The sequence below is a fragment of the Egretta garzetta genome, unplaced genomic scaffold (assembly GCF_000687185.1).
Source record: "Egretta garzetta isolate BGI_Z169 unplaced genomic scaffold, ASM68718v1 scaffold322, whole genome shotgun sequence".
Classification (NCBI taxonomy): Eukaryota; Metazoa; Chordata; class Aves; order Pelecaniformes; family Ardeidae; genus Egretta; species Egretta garzetta.
In genome coordinates, this window is record NW_009259044.1 from 210,647 (window position 1) to 237,421 (window position 26,775).

Here is a 26,775-nt window from a genome sequence, read left to right on the forward strand (position 1 = left end):
TTTATTTTGAGAAATTAGTTTTAATATTCATTTCCTGACTTTGAAAAATGCCCATGTTCCAAAGCGTAAACTTATCCCTCATGGGGATGTAGAAACTGGCTCATGAATCCGACAGGGGTGAGGAGTAAGGAGGTTTTCTTGGCAGCGGCACAACTAAAACTTACGGACAGCTTCTATCAACACAGCACCAAGCTTTCTAGGAATCAGCTGTTCTGGCAGAGAAGGGGCATGAGATGGGAAAGTGGGGAGAGACGAGACCTGAAATCTGGAGCAGGAGGGGAGAAGGGAAGAAAGCTGGGGAGAGCAGGCCAGGCTGAGGAGGTGTGATCAGGGTTGGCAGGGGATTTCCGGGGCACAACATTTATCATCCCACAGCTCCCCTGTGAGAGGGAAGACAGGGTTAAAGACCTGAATAGCCTGTGAGGTTTATTTAGCCCCCTGAGTCTGGTTGCTGAGGCTTCTGCCAGTGTCCTGCAGAAACCATATGGCTGGGAAGGATCTTGGGCAACAGTTTCCTCCACCTTTCTATGTGGAAGAGGGTGAGAGATACCCACCTTCCCTGCATACCTGCTCTTAAGAAATCCCAGTGATGGAGGTGCCCCTGTGGATCCCATTCTACAATACATCCACCCTGTGCCTGGAAAACTTTTCTAAATAGAAGTCTTAATCTTGTTTTGCTGCAAATTAAGCCAACTTCATTTTTTTCCCTTAACCCAGTCGATGTGATAAGCTGTTGACAGCCACCCCTCCTGTAATAACTTCTTACAAATGGCATTTTGCAATATTCCACAGTTTTCTTTTTTTTTTTTCTATAGGTGTGAATACCTGTGCTTTACATATCATCTTTAGTAAAGATGCACAAAGGTAGGATTCCTTCACCGTTTCCTCCTGTGTTGTGTTTTACAGCCTCTGAACTGCCCAGCTGGGCTAGCTCAGGCAGAGGGACTGACACTCCCCAGCAGGAGATGCGAGGGCAAAGCCTCCAGCTCCTCCCTGAAGTGAAGCTGGTGGGACTGGGTCTCTGATACCCAGGGGGGGATGGAAAATACACAGCTTAAAGTACCTCGCATTGACCTCAAGCAGCAGGATTGCTGTTGAGAATGAAATTGTTAATGCTTTGTAACGTCACATCGGTGGTTGTCACAGGAGTATTGTGGGTTGCTTAGCTGTGAGGTAAGGTGCTAGAAGAACACGGTGACTAAGTTTCCTGGAATAAATTAAGCACTAACTTTCCGAAGTATGTGATCTTGCATAACAAAATGGGGATCTCCAGTCTCTAAACACAGTGGATATCTTCTGTGCCTGCAAATTTTCTAACTCTTAAGCTGGAAAGGGGAAATCTTGGAGAGCTTCACTGTTGATGACTCATATTTAAGATAAAACACACATTGTTTTAATAGCAAGAATAGTCATCCGAGTAGACTAGCCAATGCTGTAGTAAATCTTTTGGCACCCTGGGACTGGAAGAGCTCTTTCTGCTCTTTTTCAGTTGCAAATTATTGAGTTTTGTGGGATTGCTGGACGGAACCTAGGACCTGCGTTTTCTATTTCAGATTACACGATAACACAGTCTCTTCAAACCAGTAACCCATGACTATCCATTGAATTACAAGCAGTCAGGCAAATGTTTTATATGCCAATACTATGTATGTTTTTACTTGTGTTTTTTTAAAACCATGTTTCACATAGTGCTAGATGCTTCCCTTCCTTACCAACATCAATTTAAGGCCAGAATGTGATGCGTTGTCTGTTTTCTTAGTGCAAGAGAAAGAGTGCCTTTCTCTACAGGATATCTGTAGAAATCAACCCTGTGTCTTGGAGATTCCTTTGAGGAACAGCCTCTTTCCCAGCAAGGGGTTAGAGAGTTTGCTAAGCACATTTTTTTAGCCCAATGAAGCCAAGCTTGTGCAATAGGATGGTGCATATACTTGGACTCTTTTCCCTGCTTCCTCATAACTTCAGAACCTCCTGACCAGTTTCTACCCAGTTTTCGCAGAAGGGAAGCAGTCACTATGATACCAGCTTCTCTCTATAGCTTACTGGCATCTGGGCAGAGGAATGAGGCTCTGGTCTTGCTCACCACCAAGGGGATGACTGCTGAGCGAGCTCAACATTTTGCAGACACCAGAGTCCAGGTGAAGATGTTAAGGGCAGCCCGGACAGCACTGCTGGAGGCTGCGCTTGGTGGAGGTCTCCAGCAATGAGGATGCTTCCCTTTGCTTTCCAGAAGCAGCAGATCCTGGCCTTGACCGTCCTTTCTGGCCAGAGCAGCCCAGCTGGCAGGCAGGGATGGCTCAGGAACTGCACTGTGTGCAGCACCAGCTCCAGCTCTGTGCCAACCGCAGCCCCCGGCACTGCTCCTTCCTCCGGGCTTGCGGTTAGCACAGCATCTAGCTCGCCCCAGACTGACCACAGCCTCCTCCAGAGCAAAGTCCCACTGTGCCACTCTGGGTGGCTCTCCTTTGCTCCTGTTCAGGACAAATGGCTCTTAAACAGCTGATACTTAAAAGGGGGTTTTATTGCCAAATTTCAAAGCTCTTTACAAGCAGGAGACAAAGTGCTGCCTTTCCATGGGCTGCAGCAGCTGCTTTTCAGATAGTCATCCACATTTGCTTGCTTGCAAACTCACTTCCTTCCTGTCACAGACATGTAACCTGGTGGCACAGCCGAAAACACAGACCCACACCCCAGCGCTCCATGCCCAGAGGGTTTTCAGGCACAAAAAAACCCCAGCCTTAGTGCAGCCCAGAAATTAGATGTAAGTTTAAAGGAAGATTGAAAAAAAAAAAAAAAAAACCAAACCAAAAAAGTGCATGGTGGCAGGATGTACGCTGATGATGGGAGTTGCTGTATGAGGTCAGAGCAGACCAGGATCCTGTCTCTGACTGACCAGCACTGCCATTTTCAGAGGAACATGTAAAAACACCCCAGAAGGCTGTTTCCAGCCCTAGGCTGGAATGAGAAGAACAAGTGGGAAAACTGCAGAAGGAACATGATGCATTTTTTCCTGCAAAGTCCAGCTGAATCAGGCTTACATCCGGGCTAGACATTTTAGGATGAACTGCTAACCCTATTAGAAAAAATAGTTAAAACCAAAGAGCCTCTAACACAGCATTTTCAGCAGTAGAGTTACTGGGTGCTATGGAGATTCCACTTAAGTTATACTTATTTACAAGACATCATACAAATCTAGTGAGTTCTGTTAGTATGGCAAATACAGTAATTAGCTGTAGCTTGTAAAATGATTTAACTTGCCCATTTCCTGACAGATACAGGGTTTTTTATCTGTTAAGATTCCTACTGATGGGTATTCAGTAAAATGTCAGACATTTATCATTAGAATATTCAGTCTAATATAAAAATATACAGTAAATATAAGCACATCCTGTAGGTTTAGCTGTAACAGATAAGGATGTCTGGGTATTTTCATCAGCGCTTTGCCAGATGGGTATCCACAGAACACATCACCACAAGAAAACACCTGTGAGAGCAAAAGCAGTTGTATACAAATTAGGGACTGAGCTATCCCAAAAGCTGTTTTCATTCTCCTGGGTTTTCAGTTCCAGGCTTTGATTTGCCCATCCCAGAGTTTAGGCCTGGCTTCTGCTTTGGGATATGAATCTGTACCCAGAATTTGCCCTGGTTTGTGTGTCTTCTTGTTAGTGTGATCTGCTTTTCCCCCATCTAATTTCTCTCTTGTTATAGAACTGCATCTTGCAAAAGCCTGCTTGCTCTCGGAAGCTGATGTCCCTTGACTTCCAGTGCACACCAGGTTCTGACAGCTCACATTCATACCACACAGTGTTCGGTAAACAAAAGTGCACATGCAGAAAAAAACATTTAGATAGCAGATAGGCACTGAATATTGTCTGTGTTATTAGCCCTTGTCCTAAGTACATCTGGAAAGGCAAATAAGACCCATGGTTCACATTGAATCTACAGCAGCAAATGACACAGATCCACAGTTTGCTCCAGGCTGTGTGCTGGGGAGTGGGCTTAGGACGTAGGAATCTTTTTGTCTCAAAGCAAAGCTTTTTGGCACCTGAGCCCTGAGTGTTTGACTGCGTCGAACTTTCTACATGAGAGAATAACAAGTGAATTCCCACGCGATGTCTATGGCTGTCTTGAGAGGGGGACACACCACTGAAACGAAGGCTGCTTTAATCAAGAGGCAGAAGCATCAGTTCCAGGCACTAGCTGTCTTGGTGGCTCCAGGTGGTGAAAAATAGGATATTTGGAAGCCCAAAGCCAATATTTCTGTGCTCGGGCCTGAAGTGCCCACTGCCTAGCCTAAGAAGCAGCTCAGATGAAGCTTTACTGGGCTGCTACTATGGGGGATGTTTGCAGCCCATTGCAGCCTTGAGGAACCTGGGAAATTATAACAGAAAGAACAGAAGAAAAAGAAATGGGTGAGCTAAGAGGGCAGTGCAGGCAAACGAGAGGAAAGAGCTTAGGTAGCGCCTCACTTCTTAAAACCAGACTGGGAAAATTGCCCTTTTCTGTGCTTCCAGAGCCTGGCTCAAGCAAAGGAGGCAGCCTTTGGGCTGTCATATGATTCTCCTCGGAGCAACTATAGAGAATAGGTGAGGGGACCCAGCTCAGGTACGGCGCTATACAGGAGTGGTGCAAAGACATGATTTTATCACAGCTGCAATCACTAAAGACCACGGGAACCGTGGCTGCTTTCAGCAGGTGGGCAGGGAACCCGTGGGAATTGTGCCGGAGCCTTCTGCAATGTCTTTCTCAGACCCTTCTGTAGCGATGCATTTTTATTTTAATATACTTAAGCCACTGGGACCAGCCCCAAAGTTGTGCGTGCAAAATGCCTTTCCCTCCATCTACTCCAATTACAGACATCCGTGCCAAACCGTGGCTCTCAGGCTAGCCAGGACACAGCAGGTAGAGACGTGTTAAATAGGAAGAGGGATCTCATCCAGACCTGCTACGTGATGTCAGTTAACATCCCAAGACAACGCAGAGAGCGAGCCTACGGCTAAGGGAACACACGTCCCTAAAGCTTCTTAATGACAGCTCTCCTGGGAAGCTCCTGGGAATCTCCTGGACACAAGTTCTCCAAATTCCTGGCTGATTGTTCCTGAGGGGACTCAAAGTTACCAGATAGGTATGGTCCTCGATAATCAATGTGTTGTGCTGCTAGAAGACACCTCTTCAAAGGCCACGCGTAACCTGTTCTTTGCCTCGATTTCGGTATTAATAAAGCAAGAACAATTAATACTTGCCTGGCAATGACGCATTGAGACGTGCGTTCACTTACGCAGTGCTTAGCACACCTAAAGCTCTGCACGGCCACGCTCAGAAGAGTGCCTTCGTGCAGCTGCTCCAGATCTGAGGACACTGCTTGCAGTCAGGAGTCGGCCAGTTTTGTTTGCCTCTGCATGAGGTCAGTTTTTAACTGTGGACGTGGTTTTATGAGTATCTCTGGAGAAGATTAAACCATTTATCTTGACATTCCTAGATGTCACAGGGCCAGGTGGTCTGGGAAACCTTGCCAGCAAGTGAACAAACACTGACTACATTTATCCTTAAATGATTTAACCAGGAAAACCAGATAGGCGCCAGTGTAACCTGGTATCTGCTTGTCTGTAAATACAGATAGACAGGGGCTTTTGCTAGAATAGCCATTCTGCTCCTTTCAAAAATCTGGCTTGGTTTGATTGCCAGTAACTTTTAAGGCCTGATCCATTGAAAGGACTTGGACAGAGTCCTTAAAGAGCATTCACATTTTCGAAACCGTTCAATGTCCTATAACCTTCTGCTGTGCTAAGGGGATTAGAACCAGACTGGTATGTACAGCATGAAGAAAGATAGAAAGATGCTATAACTGAAAGCTCAATTCTGTCCCATAAACAAGGTGCGTGCACAGCAAAACACCACCTTTTAAACACTGGCCTAGCAATGGTACAAATCATAAATGGCAAATGTTTAGCTTTGATTTTGAGAAAGAAGTGTCTTTGAAGAGTAGGTCAGGGAGCACTTCTCCTGTAAAGAGTCACTAGATCCTTTTGCTTTTCTTTCTGTTTCTGTGTTGCTTCTTTTTTCAGTTCTCTTTTTTCTCTCTCTTCTTTAATTTCTTGCAAAACTTGTGTAGCTTGCCGAAGTTGTTCTACTGCCTCATTGAGCAATGTCTCTGCCACCATTGGGGTTCCATTCCCCTCCTGGGCCTGTTCCAACCCTTCACGTAAAACCTTCTGCAGAAGTTTTTCTGCCTTCTCCCTTTCATTAGCAACTTTCTCCTCCATTTGAGCTAAGCAGTGATGGGAATCCTCGGGGAAACCTTGGCCTGGAAGTGCTCTCTGTGTATTTTTGAAATCGGACAGCAAGTCTCCCAGAGAAGAACTGCGAAGTTTGAGACATGAAGTTCTTTCCACAGACACTTTCTTCTCAATAGCTGCTTTTACACCCTCGTGGCCTGTTTCTGTAGCTAAGGAAGTCTCTGTCTCTTCTGCTGAAGTTTGCTGTTCCTTCTCGGCAGAGGTTCTCCCATTTCCTTCTTCAGTTTCAACTGTTGGGGATGTGGACTCTGCCGCCTCACTGGCTGAGATCCCATTCACTGGGGGCTTGGAGCTGCCAGACTCCAGGTCTTCCTGAACCCCAGCTTCCAGGTCACCATGGCTGGAGTTCATTGTGGCTAGCATTTTTTCTGACAGAACCTTAGGAGGAACAGGAGGCTTTGTAACATCTGCACCGGCAATCTCAGCAAGGTTGTCTTTGCTACTATCTCCTGATGATTTCAAGTCTTCTGTGTTTTTAGGCTCAGGGCCTGGTTGGTCCCAAGCTACTTTTAGCTTGTCTGGCACACTCTTAGGAAGAGGAATTGGAGCTTTCGCTACGACCCTGTTGCTGACCTCAATGAGGTTCTCTCTGTTCTCCTCACTTGGTGCTTCGGATCCTTCCACATGCTCCTCGGGGCTTACAGAGTCCTCTTCCGTGGCATTTACAATGTCCTTTAATGCTATGCCTTCCTTAAGCTTCTTATCTGGAGGCAACGGAGGAGACAGAGGTTTTTTATGTTCCTGGTCAGGAACATTGTCCTCTGCATCTTGGTTTTCTTTTGTGCTAGTGGGTTTTGTAGGTGGCATAGGTGGCTTTGGAGTTTCTTTCTGAGGTGGTGCATTGTCACTTTCGCTGATAGTGGAATCCAAGTTTGGCGGTCCATTGTCTACTATATCCAGATCTAGTCGTAGGATACCATCTGATGTAGACTTGGCAGCCTGAAATACAAGAGAGAACTTTTTCAATATCTATCCCATCATCAATCCTATGCTCCATCCTTTAACTTTTCAAGTTAAAGTGCAAGACCCTCACAACCAGCATGGCAAGCGAGGGGTTGCTGGTTCACACATCCACCCTGTTAATACTTAGATCTGTCAAAACTGCAAGAAGAATCTGACTGGTAACAAAAACTCTTAAGAGCAGCTTTTTCTGTAACTCAAGAGCAATCTATGGAGCTTGCGCTTCTTCCACGCAGCACCACCCTGTGCTACCCTCTTAACAGCAGTAGCCAGCTCTACCAGCGTTAATCTGATAAGTGAAACCCAATGTGATCTGCTATGCTAAAATTTAATGAGCTATGATAATCGTGAGTCCCAAACATTTCACCTAACAAAGCAGAAAGTTGGGTCAAGTCACGTACATTGCGGCAAATCTTGAATGCATCGAGTGAAGCCCTTCCATCCCCCTGCATAGCCCCGCTTTTTCCCCAGATCAGCATGTTCTGTCAACGTCATGAGTGTTTTGCTGCCAAATTATTTTCTGCCTGATAGTGCAGCAACTTGCACGAGAATATCAAAGCCAATAACCATAAGCAGTCAAGAATTAGGACAAGAGCACAGAACTTATTTTACTACTTCCTTTGAGAAGAACATCTCAAAGCCTGTTCCACTGTAACATTATTTCTTGGTTTTCCTGTTGGTGCTAAGCGGTCAGCTCTGACACATTTTAATTCTTTATCCTGTGGTAGCTGGACCCCTCTACCTCCTTCATTTACAACATGCCTACCCAAAGCACACTTGCTTTCTGCTTTTGGGACTGTCATATTTTTACTTGAACATATAAACCAAGTTGATCTTTAGGTCGCTTGGCCAGGGATACTATTGTAACATCATTGCTTGCTTCCTCCAACCTGATGTCATCCCTGTCTTACCAGGGCCAAGCCTCAGCTGGTTAAACCTCCTCCAAACCACAGGCTGTGTGCAAATCATTCTAATTCTAGTAGGGGGGTTTTCCTAAAAGGGGTGGACTTAGTAAAGACACTGAAGCATGTAAGCTCAGTGCCCCAGAGGGAGAAATGCGGTGCCAGATCCTGTGTGAGGGAACCCAAAACCACACGAAGGCACAGCTGCAGCCAGGGCCAGACCCCTGCAGTGCAAAGCATTTAGTGAAGATCTCTCTTTGCCTTTGCAGCCCATCAGAGAGACAGAGGCAAGCTGCGTCCTGGCAGCCTGGCCCTGACCTGTCCTCACCTGGCCTGCTTTGACACTGAAAATCATCGTTCATCCCTTCTCCTTGACAATACTGCAGCCAGCAGCCGCGATATGCATCTTTCTGCAGGCTCCATCCCCTCCCTTTCCCCTCCTTCCTGCTTCTGAATTTTTAAGAGGTCTTACAGGTATTAACCTCAGAGGTATCTTGTGAATTTAGTGAGCTGGGTAGGGCAGAGAGATCTTTTTAGTTCCTAGAGAAGGGCTTCCTACCTTCCTGAACTCGCATTAGGCAACAGAGAATCCACCCTTCATTGCTGCTGTGACTTTTGTCATGTTTTCTTCTGCGGTTTTCTGGAGGAGTGGCTGGGAATCTATCATGCATTCCCATGCATTTCTCTAGAAGAGACACTTTTCCTCCATTTCTATGCAAAGTAAAAAGTCTGGAGGCATCTCATTTTCTGCATGAGGGTCATCTGACTGCTGTGCTGACACATAAGTCAGAGTTTTGGAAGTTTGAAGAAAGAAGGTTTGATTTAAAAACGTTCCTTGGTTGAGATTAATGCTCTGCTAAAATATCAATCTGTCTGTGGCAACTTTTTCATAAATCACAGGGATCAAACATTAGTAAGAACCTCTCCCATAGAAATGAACTGCAGGTTTATTTTGTGGTGGTTTTTCCTTCTTTTTTTTTTTTTTTTTGTGTTACTAGTAATGTATTCTGTTTCAGACCTAAGGAAGGTCTTGTAAGCTTGAAAGCTTGTCTGCTTTTTCCAGTTAGCTTAATAAAAACACAGCTTCTCCCCACAAGCCGTGCAGTTCTACCTTTAGACCACTGTGGCTACAAAATCATCGCTTCTTAGAAAATAAATATAGGAGCTTCGGTCTCTTCTGATTAAAGTGAAACTATAAAGGCTGTCACCAGACGGTGAAGCAGCTTGTGAGTTATGGAAAGCTAAATATATCGTAACGTGTTGCAGCAACTACAGATCTATGGGAACCTGGAGCTTCGTTAGAGAGGTGCTGGCATGGTCTTTCCCGGAGGAAGCCGTTTCCCTCGTCAGCTTTCTCTGGGCTCTCTGTACCTGGGTTTTAGCCTGGGGTTTTTGTACCTAAGGTGGAAGGAGCAGCTCTTGGTGATCCCAGCTGGGGAGGTGGCTCACCCCAGGGGGGTGCACGTACCTCCTTTAGGTGACTTCTTGTGGGTGGCCTGCGTCCGTGGGTCATCTTCACTCTGTCCCGAGTTACATGGTCCAAGGAAAGGCTCTCGTCTACTTTCACCTTTAAAAGGGAAAGAAAAAAAGGAAGAGGGTCATTAATTTCTCAAGATAAATCTGTAAGTCCTCACTGTCACACACAAAGCGATGGAGCATTTGGATCCAGGAGGCTTTTGAATATTTCACCACTACAGTCTTTGCCTCAGGTCTTAGTTACAGCCTGCGTGCAGTGCCCTGCATGTACGTGATGGATATTTAAGGCATCTGTCCTACACTGAGCTGTGTTTATCTAAAGAGACTCCAAAGCAAAGGGTCCAACCTCCAGAGGTTTGTGATCGCTAACCTCCCCTCTACCTAAAAGGCAGGGAAGGAAGGACACAAGGCAGCTTTGTTGTCCTCACCGCAGCCTGGGCTTGGACCAGCTCCTGCATGTGGCAGAGCACAGCGCCGAAATTGCTGTTGCCATCTTAGAGGTGAAAGCTCATTAATAACCGTGACCTGACTGTGAACTGTATCAGCAGTGCTTCGTTACAGACCTTCCCTTCTACAGCTCTAATGACTGCAGGATGCTGAAGAGAAGGTGTGAGCAGTGACCTGGATTAATTGCAACTCTAGCTGAATTAACACATTTATTTCCTGGAATCAGATGAGAAATCCACTGCCTCCTGCATGTGGAAAGGAGGTCCCAGCCCCCTGGCAGGTATTGCTCTGTGCTGGCTCTGTGACTGACCACCCTCCCATGCTGCGATGGCCAAGGGCTGGAGTCTGCTCCATGCAGAGGGGCAGCACCAGCGACTGGGGAAGGTGAAATGTCAGTGTGTCCTTCGTTTGCTGGCCACAAGTTTGTACAATAGGAAAGGTGGCCAGGGTAAAACAGGGATTTAAAGGGAAAAATGGGTCCAAATCCCTGGCTGATATGGCAGAGTGTTTTTACAGCTCTTTCAGTAGAGAACAGCTAATCCAAGCCAGTTGAGGGCTTGACCTGTTAGCTTGTGCCTGGCCAGCGCAGAAACACTTTAAATCTGAGGTCTGATCCATACTGGAATGAACAAGAATTAGAGGCTGGCTCCCTCTGAGAACCTGGGTCCCCGTAAGGAGGATAACCCCAGGCCACGGGGCAGGGAGGTGACCTGGGATCCCACCTTGCCATGCTGCCAAGAGGGTGTGCAGAGACCACTGCCCACTGGAGAGCCACGTGCCGTGCCCCTCCAGGCAGCTCCAAGCCAGCGTGGGATGGCTCCAGCAGGGGCTGAGCAGCATTGCAGTACAAGACATCACATCTCCCACCCACTGAAACATGAGAGCAGACTGGGCTGCTAAGCTCTCTGCTTCTGGGTGTTATCTTCCCAGGCTGCTACTGGTCCCAGCTGGTTCCTTTAATTCCCTGTGCTGCTTCCCACTTGGTCCAAGAGCCCGAGGAACCACTGCACCCCACCACCAGAAAAAACCTGACACCGAGTGCCATTTGCCTTGGCAACAAAGGAGCACGTTCCAGCCTCTCCTCCTGCTTTTGCCCTCTGCTGAATAAAAGCAAAGCCCAAGTTTTCAGAGTTTGCATCTCTAGCACCAAACCCGCAGCACTTAGCCCTTTTCTCAAAACTAGTTCTACTCATTGCTTCGGTTTCCTTTGCTAAACAGATCTTGCCAATTGCTTTGTCCCCTCATTACCCTGCTCATTTCTTCTTGAGTCATTCCTGCGATGGTGGTTTTGTGCACTTCCTTTCAGTTACTGAAACAACTGCAGGATACTGCTGCTTGCTTTAGTTCAGGGCTGATTTATAGGGTAACACGGAGCAGGGCAAGGTTGGTCAGGCTCTAGGATGTGCAATTTTCATCCTTGGAGAATTTGGGAGCGCAGGTGTGCTGGAGCCAGCTGAGAGGCAGGCAGGTTTGGCTGGGGCCATGGAGTAACTTTCCACCAGACTTCTCTCCAGACTGCAGGCGGAATAGCTGGTGGCCTGAGTCACTTCGTATTTTTCCAGTCTTGAAGACTGGGCTATGTCCTAACCAAATACCTCCATTTCCAGGCTGCGTGGTGCTGGGGATCATGGCAGTGTGGGGAAGGCAGGTCTCTCCAGGCTGCAGCCCCTGCTCTACATAGCTCAGTGCTTGCAGCTGCTTCTCTGCACCAGCCACTTCCACTGGGAAAAGGGAACAGCCCAGCATTCGCTGACCCCAAACCCAGCAGACCACCTCAGACTGACTTGGGTGAGCTCTCGTGTCCTGTGGGCCTCCTGATGAGATGTTAACTCTTAGCAGCATGAACCATTCCTCCGGCACACCGTCCACTCAACCAGCCGCCCCCATCTCCCTGCAGCTAACCCTGGCCAGAAGAAAGGGAAAAGCAGCAGGACGTAGGATGGTGCAAACGGCTCTCTACATGTTTTACCTTCTTGGGCTGGGAACTGAAGTGGCTAAAAGCTCCCAGCCTGCAGGGATGTGACCTGGTTTGCCTTGAATACCATCTTTCTCTTTCCTTCAACCATGGCAGGCATGCAAGGAGCACACAGGGGTTCAGGCAAGTTCTGCTTTTAGCTGAAAAGGCAGTGGATGAGAAGTGACACAGAAATACAGGAGTTTGAAAACTGTTCCTCTTACCTCATCAAATACTTTGTTTTTGCCTCTATTGATCCCTTCATTAAGAGCTTTTATCCACGACTCCTTTTCTTCCAAAGTTGGAGCTTGAAATTTGATATCATGAACCTGCAAGAGCAGAGAGACAATTTGTGCCTTAGCATTCCTTGCCGGGAACAGAGAGGTAGCTCCCTGCTCTCTGTGTATCACTTCTGTTTCTATATAACATCCAGTTCCAGCCTGTGTTTAAACTACAGATTCCTTTGCGCTTTGGCAAGTACTGCACTTCATAGCTCCCATGAACAGGATTTTGTTATGCTGAACAGCTTGTTGCTGTAGTTTTATTTTTGCAACTAGTAACTAAAGTAGTAAGAAAGTAAGAGTTTCTTCCTTCTGCAAAACACTCAGAATAGCTCCTAGAGCAGCAGCAAGTTGTAAAGCAAATGGTCACACTGTATAGAGCATCAGACTGAAAGGCCAAGAAATTTTGTGCTGGCTCAGATGCAATAAAGTATTTTATCTCCAACTTCCCCCCAGGCTGCAACCAACGGGAAGGCTGCGTGCAGCGGGCTCTGCCTGCTTCCCTGTTCCTGCGGCTCTGCAGAACAGAACTGATACAGGAATCCGGGGCTCTGACCTTGGCTGCACAAAGCCCGATTCAGCCACGCACGGACGTGATGAGGCATGAGGACAATGTAAGTGAAAACATTAGCCATAACTTTTTCTGTGTGCAAATGAAGAAATACGGCAGTGAGAGCTACAGACATAGACTTTCTGGGGTCCTAAGAAGAAGGGAAGAGTCGGCCATACAAGAGGTGCTGGCAAGAAGCAAGGGACACAAATAAGGGGGGACTGATGGGGGATCGTATGGCCTGTCCTCCCTTCAGCCAGCTCTCCTCTTCCTCCAGGGCAGTCCCAGGGCTGTGCTCAGTGTTTCGAATCTCTTCTTGACCACATCAGGAACAATAGGTAGGATGGTATTTAGTTCACTGCTGTGCTCTCCGAGCGCCTCACCAGTATTATGTAGCTTTGCTCCAAAGTACACTTCAGGTGAGAGAAATATCATCTGCACATTACAGGTGGCTCTGTGGCAGACTGGCTTGGATCCAAACAGCTCCATGCGGTGCCCTAATCCGCACTGCACAGGCACACAGAACTGCTCTTGCGCTAAACAACTTCATCAACATTCCAAAATCAAGCACTTAAAAATTAGACAATCCCAACATTGCCGGGGCAGTCCTAACGCAGCCCGCTGTGCGTGTTCCTCCTAGCACCATCCCTAATGACAGGGGTAGCACTTCTTCCTGAGCTATCCCATCGTGTGTTTTATCCTCGTGGGTCAGTACATCTTATTGATTGCACTCCGCTCAAGCCCTCCCCCGAAAACAGAATTACTGATTCCCCCGACAATCTTTTCTTTGCTGCTTATCACTACAATATCTGGGGGCTCCACAAATTGCTTTTCAGAGCAACTGAAATTATCTGTCTCTTACAGATGGGGAGGTGAGATACAGAGAGGCTCACCCAGACCACATACTAGCAGGGTCTTGGTTTTTGAAATAGGTTTTTTTGGGTATTTAACATCCTACAGGTATTCTGCACCTCCCCATTGCCTTCAAGAGCAGTTGTAGTCCCGGCCTTTTTGTAAATGAGGCCCCACATTCTGAAATTACAACAGTGCCTATATAAACCAGTAACTATATAAAATGAGGGTGACAAAGCTAACAGTGACTGACAGTCGACTGCTCTTAGCAGCTCCCTGTTTTGTTTATGGCACAACAAAGCAGCAACTGTTTTGGGTCTCAGCAACTTTTGAAGGTACCATCAGAAATTCTGCAGAACTAAAGCCTGATCTCCTTACGCCCGCTCCTGCTGTTTAGCTAGAAGCCAGCTGCCCTTCCCTCCTGCACTTATTCCTTGCTTCAGTGCCACGGTTTTACATCCGCACATCACAGCGACAAAGTGCCAGACCCTCACAACCAGCACGGCAAGCAGGGAGTTAAGAAGCAACTTGGGAGAAGATTATTTGTTCAATTAGTTTGCACATAAGGTGACAGGACCACATGTCTTCCTGAGAGCTCAGAGGAGAGGTTAGGGCCTGAACCACAGCCTGCTGCAAAAAGAGCCCTTTGTCTGAGACGCAGAAGGGCCGGGCTAACCAGGGAACCTAAGGGAAGGCAAGGCTCCAAAACAGAGCGACAGCCAGATTTTGTTTTAGTCCAAGCAGGCCTGGTTTTGTGTGTGCTTAAAAACTTTTTTTGTTCAGAAACGATTTTGCCCCAAAGCTTTGTGATTATAAAAGCTTATGAGAAAGCTCTACTTGTGAGCAGCTGAGCTGCTGCACTGCCTGGCAAAGACCTGGCAGCCTGCACCAGGGTTTAGAAATCTCCGTACATGTTGTTCAAGGGACAGATTCCTGCCTTGCTTCAAGCTTCCTCAAAAGCCTCTGGCCTCCTGGAGCTGAGACTGTGACTAAGCGTTGGTGTCAGCAACCCTGCGGCAGGGCAGAGCGAAGGCTCGGGGTGGTGGTTTGTCTTTAATGAGAAGCCGAGATGTCCCTCTGGCAGGCAACCCTCTGCCATACGGTGTAGCACAGACACAACGGGTGTTGGGGGGAAAGGGACTCCTGGAAAGATGCTCCCAAGGCATGAGCAGAAGGAGCCCTCCGGTTTCCCGATGGGCTGGGCAAGGGAGGGCAGGCAGCACTCTGCGTGGGACCCTGCTCCCGGCGAGGGGGCAGCGTGGGCAATGCCAGACTCCAGCCACTGCAGCCCGGCTCCCTGCTTGCGCAAGTCCCTGGGGCTGTGACACAGAGGGGCAGCCTCGAGGCTCGCAGCCAGTTCCTCCCAGTACACCCACTTATCTTTCTTGGAAAACTTTTTTTCTCCATTTTAGAACAATATCCACAGACACCAAGGAAGCGTCATGCTGCTGGGGCTCAGGATACCACTGGCCAGAGTCTCTTTGTCACCTTGCAGTCCCCCTGTCTGTCTGCATCCATCTGTGGCTCACGTGCTCAGCCACGGCACTGGGGAGAAGGGGCTAACCCAGAGCAGGGTGGACACTCTCTATAAAGCAGACGGCTGCAGGGAGGAGGCAGGAAGGAGCTGGAGGAGTTGGACTCAGTCCTGCCTGCCACTGGGGCTCTGTACACTAGTCTGAGACTCCCAGGTCCTCTACAAACAAGACACAAGTGAATTTATCTTGTCTGTATTTTTACTCATTGGAGTGTTCACAGATATCAGAGGATGCACCTGAAGATGAAAGCTCCCCACAAAACCTTAAGCAAGGTCTGTTCTCCAGCAGCAATTTAAGGTAGAGAGTGAGTGGCACCAAATCGAAGAGGGCAGCAGGCACATTTGCTCTCCTTCTTGCTAAGCCAGCTGAGACTGAGTCATGCCGTAAACAACAGGCTGGTGTGCCAGGAAAAGCTGTCATGGCTAAACCTAATGTGATAGTGACCATTGTAAGCCATGAATACAGACTACGCAATTTACTGCCAGTTAACCCAGAGCACAGCATGGCCAGTCAGCTCCCGCTGAATTCCTGGCTAGAAGTCATGTAATGAGAGGCTCACACACGGGTCACTGTCCGTGATGACAGCGAGCACAGTGTCCCCGATTGCTCCACGTCTTCTCGGAGACATCAGTCTCTTCAAGCAGTGACAGCCTCATGGCTATGTTGACCCTGCTTTCCAGGAAAGAGAAGCGTTCTCAGGGTCAGTCTATTGTACCTGCACTAAATGATTGAACAAACAAGCTCTGGAAGACCATATAGCTGCAGTTTAAGACCTTCACCAACACTAGCTCTTTGCTGAGCAATTCTGCTAGATGCTGCTGATCTGAAGGCGGATGTGCTTGCTCCTCAGTCATTTCAGTGCAAAGCCTGTTGGTGGCTTCAGTTCAGTAGGGCTGGGCTAAATTGGGCTGTGAACTGCTTGTGAGCTGCTGGGTTAGGTGTGGGAATGTGTTCCCTTCTGCTGACTTTTATTATGGGGTGGTCACCTCCAGCAGAAGCCAGAGCAGAGCTGGGTCAGTAAGTACCAAGAGTGCACCAGGGTCTATCTGCCAGATGTGAGGTCACCTCCTGCCACCTGCTACATGACTTTGTCAGTTTAGATCATGGAGGGAAAAGTGGAAGCCAAGGGACTGTCAGTTAGGGGATTCTTGTGGTTTTCTGCAGCTGAACCAAGAGCTACCTCATCCCTGGGAATAAGGCAGCATCTCTGCCAAGCTGGCAGGCCCCAGGAGCAGACTCCTCTGTGCACAGGGCGAACGTGCCTCACCGCGATCTACTGCAGCTTCCAGGCTGGGGCCCTGGTGATGGCAGCTGCAGGTACCTCCAAAGGCGACTAAGGGAAAAATAAGCAATGGAAAAATAAGCAGGTGCAGAGTTTGTGCTTGGCCATGCTAGGAAAGGACGTGTGGGGAGCTGCAGTGCTTGCTCGTGGACTCTTTCCTTTAGTACCACCCTCTTTCTTCCCATTCTTAAGGCTTCCCTGTAGCTGAAGGCTTTCAGACCCGCTGAATACCAGACTTGTGCCGATCTCTGTAGTCTCTAGGCAGTTCACACCAAGCATCATTTACACTGCTTTTTGCATTATGAGTATGTTTTAAAGTCTCCAGGCCAAGCCTGCCACCCTTTCTTACAAGCTCAGCTCTCTGCATCCAATAGTTTTCATTTAATTGCTGGGGGTGGAACGAAGCATTTGAGATTTCTAAGCAGAACGGGTCTTTTGCACACTTCCAGCTTCCTTTGCTGAGGAACCGAAGCTCAGGGGGCAACGCATTCATTCAGTTTCATACTGGTGCAGCCGTGTGACATGCTCATATTGCCACAACTTAACACAAATGTCATCCTTGTGGACAGGGCAAGCAGAACCTGGGCTGCATCCATCAAACACTGGTATTTAGCAAGGCAACTTATTTATTCGGGCGCAACTCTAGCTGCAGAGTAGTTTTAACTGACTGATTCGTGTCCCCTGCTCTTCTAGAATATCCCATCCAACATTTAAACTGGGACTCCCCTGCAGCTAAACTGGGCTCCCTGTATTCAACAGGGAAATGCTTGTTTGTGCACCAAAACAGAAATGGCCTTTCCTAGCTTGCTCCTAAGTCCCACAAACTCACTGGCTTTCTGCATTCCTCAGCATTGTGCCCAGGAGAGGGGGCAAGAAAACCCCCTAGCAAGATCTGGCAGAGCTTGGCAAGGCAGCTCACAGGGTAATTTTAAACTGCCGGATGGCAGCAAGCCTCCCAAATGGAAAATGTTCAGCTGATATATATCGCCACAGCTGCAATTTCAAAACAGAAGAAGGACAGTTGTGTACATTGGCCTCCTAACTGAAGCCTGTTCTAACATCTGCCAAAGTATGTTGTGTGTCAACACCCTCACCAGATTCCCAGCCAAAAGGAGGGTGGGAGGGAAGCTACAAACAGGGAACTTTTCATTTAAGTAGCCCTTCTTTTCACCAAAACAGCCTTATGAAAAGTAGCCTCTATCTAGGTCTCCATTTAATCAGTGGCATGAAAAACAGGGGAGCTGTAAACTCGCCAACATGCCAAAAGGATGAAGTTACCCTTTCGGGGCAGAGTTTGGGCATACCATTCCCCTAGCAAGAAATAAAAGGTTTAGGAACAGGTCTCACAGCCTGTGTTGATTCGTGCAGAGACATACGCAGCTATTACACACTTCACCTCTCCCAGTAACATACTTGCAGGTAACAATAATTCCTACTATGCCACCCATCTCTGAGCACACAGGCTTTTACTTTGCCTCCCTGGCAGTAGGTGTGCACTTGTAGTTATTGAGCCACCCTCTAGAAAACACACCAAGCCTGCCGGGGTTAGCCACTGCCAATCTAAAATTCACATTATTTCTGATTAATCAAGTTACAAACCCAATGCTAAACCTCCCCTCAGACTGGAGAGGCTCGCTGCTCTGGGATCCAGTGCTGAGCAGGAGCTCGCTAGCCCAGGGTGCAAATTTCCAGGCTACCATCACCTTGGTGCATGGTGCTTAATATCACTTTTCTCCCCAATACAGACTACACCTACTTGCAAACCAAACATCATTCACCTTCTCTCTCCGCCCCATGTGAGTGTTTTGGGGCAGGACAGTCCTTGTTTTGTTGTCTTGAAAGAAGTTTAGCACAAGGATGCTCTGAACTCAGCTGGGGTCTTATTATACGAATAAACACTAAGTGACAGGAATGAAAGAATAAGCAACAACGACAACAATGACTAAACAGTCTCCATTTATTTAAACAAAATGGAGATGGGGAAGCGCAGGCAAGTTGGTATTTTTGCCTGTTCACATTCTTATGGAAATGAGTATGTTTTTTCCCTCACAACCTCTCAGGTTTGCATGGGGAGGTTTCATAGGAACTCTGATGTCAATAAAATCACATTTAAATTAGAAGGATGTAAGTCAAACTGCGACGCCTCAGAGCAACAACAGAAGCATCCTAGCCCATAAAGATGCTGAAATGGATAGCATGCAAGTAGGAACTAAGGAGAACTTCCAAAGATGTGTGGCGATGGTGTACCTACATGTCCTTTCATACGCTCAGATGGATGTGTAACTTCTTTGCAACTCCAGCCTGGTTGTTAGGTTCTGGATCTAACCAGATACTGCGCAGGACACTAAAGATGCAGAGTTTTATAAATCCTTCAAAATAAATCTTTCCTCGTAGGAACTGCTTGGCTGCAAGTAACTGCGCTGGAGTTTCTCAGACCAACGCTTACAACTCCAGGCACCATCTCAGTATGTGGATTGGGATCATTGATTTCACTGGAAGTTAAGCAAAGCTACAGCACATGCAGCTGGGACAGGGACACTTCCTCGCCCAGAGCACATGGGGGAACCACAGGGAATGGTCATTTCTCCACTGCTCAGGGAGTACTGGAAGAAAGAAAATGATAAGGCAGGAAAAACATCAAGAGGAAAAAGCTGAGTTGCAGGAAAACCCTTTTCCCGTCACAAGAAGAAAGTCTACAAGACAGCGGCGTTCCTCCTTACGCACTGCAGACCATTCACAGCTATAGGTCATGTCTCCCAGTTGCCAAAGCGCTAAATCTCAGAGCCTTTCATCTGCTCTGGGTGCAGCTGCCTGGGAACTCATTTTGGAGTCTGCAGACTTGAGGGTGATGAGAAAGGCAATCCTACCTTCTTACCCGGGGAGCGGATTAAAATGAAACGGTTTTTCTTTTTTAGTAGCGCACGCAGTTCCTGGCACTTGTCATAACTCTCCAGCTCCACTGTTTCTATGCACTTCTGTTCATCCTGCAGAGAGGGAATGAAACATTATTATGAATAGAAGGCACTGAAATCAATCATATACCATCAAACTCTGCATGTCTTCCCCTTGCATCTGTGTAAAAGCTCTTCTGCCTTAAAAATAACCTGCATGCAGACAGCAAGCCCCCATAAATCAGGCTGGCATCTCATCAAGAAAACACTCTAATCTTTAAGCTACAGGCTGATTGTGGCTAGTGGTCCACAGTGGCTGAGCAAATAACATGTTGTGGAGAGTAACACCAGCCTCTGCCATCTCTGTTGGCCTTGTCCAGGGATCTGCAGCCAGAACTAAGGTGGGAAGGTCTTTGCCCATCACCCTGCCCCAGCCACAGGCTGAGAATGTGCTGGCAGTCCTGGCATAGGAAGGAGGAATAATACGAAACACTTCTACAAACCTTCCTGGCATGATCTCAGAGCACTCCCCAGGCTTCCCCTTAGCTTGGCGACGCTGCCTCCTCCCCACAATGAACGCAGCAGATGTTATTCTGCTTTTCCACAGGGAAGACGATGCAAGCATCATGACGGTCCAAGCGGCCCCCCCAGGAAGCCCAAGGCAGAGCGGAGATAACAGGCAAGCCCCACTGCTGCGCCAAGCCTCAGCAAGGTCAGTGGGAGCCACGTACGGCTGGGACACGCTCCTCTTGCAGCCATGCTCTGAGCTGTCAGAATGCTTAGGGTTGGAAATACAGTCCCATACAGCCAGCAAAACTGTCAGGGCCAGCGTCTCAGTGGGGAATATTTATCTCTGGTGTATCTCCACTGATGACTGCCGGCCGTGATCTTGGCTCATTTCTCCCAGTAACATAACTAAAATTCCCCACGTGGTGCGTGGCTCAGTTCAGCTGCGGAGCACCATCCCTAATAGGAATTGCAGTGTAATGCTGGGCAGATAATATTCTCCATGTCTCAGTAGCCCAGAAGAGACCGAAGCTCCCTTTTCCTCAGTATTACACAAATAAGCACTGAGAATCGCGGAGCAGTTCTTGCCAGTAAAGTGCTACAGTCAGCATGCCTCATGAACCTCTCTATTACCTTCCTAAATTAAAACTGCTGGCCATGACTGTCCCCAGCTTAGGCTCCGCTCCCAAGGCAGCTCCTCGTACCCGTATGAGTTTGTATTTAGCAATTCTTGTAGCGGAGAGGGGGTGTGGGATGAGGAAACGTGTCGTCGCCAGGAAGCTGCTGCGTGGCTGGAGGCCGGGAATGGAGAGTTCAGAGGGAAGTGGGCTGTGGGGAATTTCCTCCCTTTACCAGTTGACATCTAAGTCACTGCGCAGAGCTCAGGCTGTGTTTAGTTTGGTTTTTTTTTTCAACCCTCCTATCTGGGGACGGGGGCCCAGCAGAGCCAATGCCGGTACACAGATCAAATTCTGAGCTACCGAGGGATGTCTGGATCTAATTTAGTTTTATTATTTTAATGACATCACTGTTTATTTCATTTAACACTGAGTAGGTGAATGTGACCAGAGAACTGGGAAAATGGATACTGGGAGGAGGAGATTAATCCTGCCCAAACCTAAAACCTGGCAGATAAAATCCTGCTGACGTTCTGAGCCCTTTGAAGGCACAAGGCTCCCACTGCAATCCTGGTATGGCAATGTCACTGCAAAAGGACAGGGATGGAAATAATAACCCCTTGGCGGCCAAGAAATGACAGAGAAGGGTGAGGTCAGGAATACATGCCTCAGGGATGGGTGATCTCATCGTGGCCTTTGGTGGACGACCGCCCACATCACAGCTCTGACGTGAAAGTTTGCTGGGCTCGGGATGTAGGTGACTTGGCAGCACTCTGACCGGCGACCAGCACAAGGATTCCTGCCCACCCTCCCTGCTCTCGAGAGCAGCAGAGCCTATGCCACCCTCCTTGCCCACACCAGCCTTCCTGCCTCTTGGAGGTGAGGCTTCCCTCTGATCCTGTGCAAGCCATCCTCCACTTCCTAAGAAGAGCGGAGCACCAAGCTGGGGGGGCAAGAAGGACTTGGCAGGGTGGAGAGCTGTGTTTTTGCCATGGTATTGCCTTTTGGCATCCAGCTGCCCCTCTCCTCCCTGGCCAGGGAACAGGGGCAGCGAGGATGGGGACATGCAGGACCCTGTCTTCCAGGGGCCCTGGCTTGACTGTGCAAGCTACGGCTCCATCATCTCAGAGACCTGAACTTCTCAAGTAAGTTATCCTCTTCGGGGAGGGAGGGGAAGAAAGCTGCCAGAGAAATAAGAAAACTCCATGTCTGAGGGCAAAGGAAAAGCATCTGAGTTCAAGGAGTGCCAGAATGGGGCTTTTGTTTCTGTTTTACCCTTGGCACATGGCCATCCCCTCTCTGTGAGCCCACCTGGGTCACAAAGAGATCCTTTATGTTTGCCCTGCGCCACTCAGATAAAGACCGAAAGACCTGACCCTGCTATGGGTGTCGGGGTCCCTTCAACCTCCTGGGACCTGAAGGATCCTCAGCATCATGCAGAGACAAGCTCGCTTCCAGAGACCTGCATTCTGGACAAGCTCCCACTCCATTTGGTCTCTGGTGTCCCAAAGAAGTTAAAGCAATTCTGTTACATCCTCCCGAGACAGGAGGGTTGGGTCCTCACTCGGTGGCCGCACCTCCCCGCAGCACACAGCTCACAAGGCTGGTGCTGCATTTGCTCCCCATCAAGGCAGGCAATTCCCATCAGGCCACCTTTCTCTTTTCCTCTACAGATTTTAGGGCTCGTTTTTTAAATCGCTTTCATGCTTGCTGTAAGGAACAATCAGTAAGACCCTTAAAACCCTGGTACAAAACCCCCTACATCCATGATTTAATGCAGAAAAACAATTCCATTAGCTATTTGTGGAGTGGACGCTGCAACTTAACTTAAACATGTATGTGTCTGTAAGCTTGGCCCTTAAGAAAATTACTAAACACCTAAAAATATTAATGCATGTGCTTAACCAAAGAATCACACTTGGCAAACAGTTTCCTTAAGGAAAACTTGATAAAAAGGGGGAAAAAAGACCCACTGAAATTTTTTTTATATGAAGGTAAGATTTCCAGCAAAGACCTCTTCACTGACACACATTTGTGGGCTGTGACCCTCGGTGTACAATGTCTAGACTGCCCAAAATGATAATTTACTTCTCCACTGGAGGATCTCAAAGCGTTTTAATAAATCACTTTTGGGTACACATTGCTATCGCTTTACCAGGGGCAAAATGCAGATGTTAACTGCATGACTGTTAAATGCTGAGTGGATGCTCTGGTCTCTAGAAGACTCTGCCTAGCAGGTTTTTTCCCCTGTCAAATAATACACTTAAAAAAAAAAAATAAAAAAACCAAAACCAAAACAACAAAAAACCTGAACCTTAACCACTAACTGCATTGTTTAGGGGAAAGAAACCAAACCCAAGACTGATGCTTTCTAATGGATGGAGCAATGATATTGATTTGTGTAGCCTCTCTGCATAGGGCTGCCTGTTCCTCAGATGCTCTCTGTACTTCTGAAAGGCTTAATTTTTATTCTTCGAAGAATATGCAGAGAGAAGACAAGAAACCGCGTTAGCAAATAACCTGCCCACTTGATTCTTAGTTTACGTGAGGGTACAGACGTGAGGTGCTGTGGACAGGGGCACAGCAGATAACAAGAAATCCATCTCCCTTCATTTCACATCTGCTGAAGAAACCTGAAGCCCGGTGGGATGACTTTCACCCCCATCTGCTCCAGGTAATGCAATAGCCATTTGCAATTTGCCTTCGGGACGCAGCTCCTGCTTTAAACCAAACCCAAAGCCTAACAGATGCAATATGGGAAACACACTCCTGGGGCAGGTCAGGAGCACATTCCAGGAGATTGCTATTGATGATGATAAATACAGTATTTGTGCTCTGCTCAGACTGTACTTTCTGGTGACACCGTACGACGTCGTTGCCTGCATCTTGTGTTGGCCATCCCCTCTGCTCTTGTTTTGTGCGCACAAACCTCAGCTACAAGCACAACCAGCCTCCTGCAATGGCACAAACAAGCGTGCCAGCATATGGACAACTGCTACAGACAACATTAGCGCCGCTTCGGGAAGGGCTGCAACATGGGAGGGACCGATCAAAGCACAACACCTCCAAGTCGCTAGCTCAGTTCCTGGAAATCTGAGGGGCTCAGACCACCTGAAACACTCAGCCTCTAAACCTGCCCCCCTGCACAAAAGCTGACCTCCCTCCCATGTAGGTCTAACTTAGGATATACACGTAAAGGTGTTTGTATTTCTGTTGCCTGAGGCTTTATCTCCTTTCTTTTTCTAGGGCCCCGATTCAGTAAGCACTGAACAATCCCGCTTAAAAACGCTTCAGCCTGAGGATGGTCTGGAATGCTGCGTCTGTCTCCAGGGCCACACAGAGCAGGTACGTGAGAAGGTCCAGGGCGGAAAACAGCAGCTGGAGCTCCAGCAATAAAAGCCACCATAGCACACTGCACCACAGACTCTCCTTTGACATTGGGCAAGGCCCTTCTCATCTCAAAAACTCAGTTCCCCAGTTGTAAGATGGAGACAGCAACACAGCCCTAACTCACGTTAAAGGAAGATAAATACAGTAATAAACATGAACTGCCGCAATTCTGTGGCAACGGGACCCCTCCTGAGAGCAGAAAATTGCCATTTCCTTCAGTTGCCCTGTAGTAAGGCTGCACAATCACATGCTATCCTATTGTGCTACCAGATAATTTTGTAGCAATTTCCTCTCCTTAGACATTTGACTTCACTGTAAGCCAATTTAATAGCCTATAGATATTAACATGATCCCTTATTTACAATAATGGGACCTTGTAGCTACTGTAGCTTACAGATGCAATTTATTACAGGATGTTACCACAATCCGCAGGCTACCAGAAAACATTACGCCTGGTTGTTACAAATGCCATTTTCCTTGTTGAGATAATAAAATAACCCTTTAAATGATTGGGATTTTTCCTTCTTCTGAATGTCCATGAAAATTAATCTTACTTTAAAAGCCTCCTTTTCCCTTGCGGTAATGAAAGCCTCCATATATCTTGTTTTTAAAGGCATGCCCTTTAAAAAAACCCTACGTCATGTTTCTAGATTTTGAACCTGCGAGTTCCCGGAGCTTCAGCTGGAGTCACCAGGTGTCCGGGGCGCTGGGAGGCGAACTCCAGAGCAGCAACGGTTTGCAGGACCAGGCTGCGTCTCCCTGTGCAAGAAAAACACCCAGCGCTTTGCCTGCCTTCCAGGCTGCTCATCGCCTGACATTAGCTTCTCATTTCGTTATTCTTGCACTCTTCCTGACGTTTCAAAACTAAGAACAAACGCCTCCAGAAAGCTTTGGGATTCGGGAAGAGCAGGAAGGTTCAGCGTATGGGGAGGAGGTAATACCCTTTAACCTAAACTGTTTAGAACAAATCTCCTTTATTAGGCAATAGTATGTTTTTTTAAAAAAAAAGAGAACCAAACTCATTCGTCAGTCCTGTTGTTCCCAAAACCATCACAGCAATGCAGCTGCGGAAACCTTTCCCCATTCTTCTTCCCTTGACAGGCTGCATAGAAACTTTACATGATTTTGGTTTTAGATCATCCTGATGCCCACAGATGACCCAAATCCCCTTGTGTCAGACACCTCATGGGCATGTGGTCCTTGCGCAGTTGTGCAGTGAGAAATGTTCCTCCATCCTGATGCTCACATGAACCTCAAACCACCATACACCAGCAGGGCTTAGATTTACCCACCCTTAACCTCAAACCTCTCTGGGTTGTAGCCTGTGCTCTGCACTGTAATTTTTCACTTTTGGGGCAAACTCTGCTCTTGTAGAAGCCCCTTCTAGCCCACGAACCGAGGGCCTGGCTCTGGAAAGAGCCACCTTTGCAGCCCAGCAGGACCAGCCCTGCACTCTCCATTCTTCTCGCATGAAGACGCTGGACAGATTTGGCTTGGCACTTATTTCTCATTTGATTGGAAACAGCTCTAAACGAGGCCATGAACTTAGGGGAAGTCCAGGACAAGGCTCCCAGGGGTGCTTTGCTCAGTACTGGCTCGAGTAAAGGGAAAGGATGAGCCAAACCCAGACTGTCTCCCTGCTTAAGGAGGGCAGTGAACACTCACAATCTCACCCTGCCTCCATCAGTGGCGAAATGGAACCCTGAAGAGCCTGGCTAACAACAATTCAAGCTGCTCAAGGGGTGCCAAGCAGCTGCAAGGTTGCCTGCCGTCCCCTTAAGCGGCAGGTGGCAAGTCAGCCTCCTGCAATCCCGTTTTATCCTTTAAATGCCAAAAAACGCATAGCACATATCCTGCTTCCGCCCAAAGCTTTGCTCTGCTCGCCTTCTCACAGGATGTCCTGCCCCCATTTTTTTTTTTTTGGCAACAGCACTGTCAAAATATTTACTGGCTAAAATATTTATAATATATAATATACTCTAAAATGCAGCTGCTGTCTCTTCTTTATAGCATTTACACTTCCTGGAGATAACTGGAGAAGCTCTTTGGAAAGGAATGGGCTGGAGGGAAGAGTACAAACCGCAGGAACATGTGTCACTGAGGGCCTGATCCTGCTCCTCATTCAAGGCCGTTAGCTGTGACCATACCTCATCCTCATAGACCACAAGCTGCGTTTTCCGTAGTTGGATGTAACGATCCTTCCACAATCCCAGGAGCCCCCCACTGCTTTTCTTAATCCAGCCGTATTTCTCTGCGGTCGGAGCAGACTTTGGTTTCTCCGAGACTTCCTCCTTTGTATCCTGCAAGGACAGAAGGGAGAAGGAATTACATCAAAAGCACCTTCCATCCATTTAATGAAGGTCATCAGAAAGCCTGCCCAGACAAGACCTCAACACCCACCACACGTGGTCCCTCCCCACCACATCGCAAGGGAAAAGACTGGCATCTTCAAGAGGAAAACTCAACCAGCTCCCACCCCAGAGCTGCCACAGGACTGGGGAGCGGGCATGGACCCTGGCCACCCCAGGGGACGCTGTTAGGATGGCAGCAAGTCCATCTTGCTCCTCTGCTTCCCCAGTGGCTCTGCTCCCCTCTCTGGAGGTAGCCCCCACTCACTGGGCACCAAGTGCTCCTTGAAAACAAGCATCCTCCTCTCTGCTTTGCTCCTCCAGCTCTCTGATCAACCCCAGTGGGACGGATCCTGCTGGCATCAGTAGGAACCCTCATATTTTAGCCCAGGGCTGCTTCTGCAACCTTCTCCCCTAGGTCTCTACGTTTGGTCATTGCCCCCAGACCAACTCCTGTGGGCAAATTCATGGCACAAGGGCCAGGACTTCA

General features: G+C 47.9%; 1 protein-coding gene across 1 annotated transcript; it reads right to left on the minus strand.

Moving 5' to 3' along the window:
- On the minus strand, nucleotides 1-26,446 carry PLEKHO2 (pleckstrin homology domain containing O2). The gene is made up of 6 exons (XM_009635020.2): nucleotides 26,414-26,446; nucleotides 26,085-26,237; nucleotides 19,400-19,516; nucleotides 12,257-12,361; nucleotides 9,624-9,722; nucleotides 1-7,232 (listed from the first exon to the last, which is right to left on the minus strand). Exons 1-6 carry the CDS (start codon nucleotides 26,444-26,446, stop codon nucleotides 5,985-5,987), a joined length of 1,755 nt encoding a protein of 584 aa, XP_009633315.1. The 3' UTR covers nucleotides 1-5,984.
- Nucleotides 26,447-26,775: the final 329 nt, after the last annotated feature.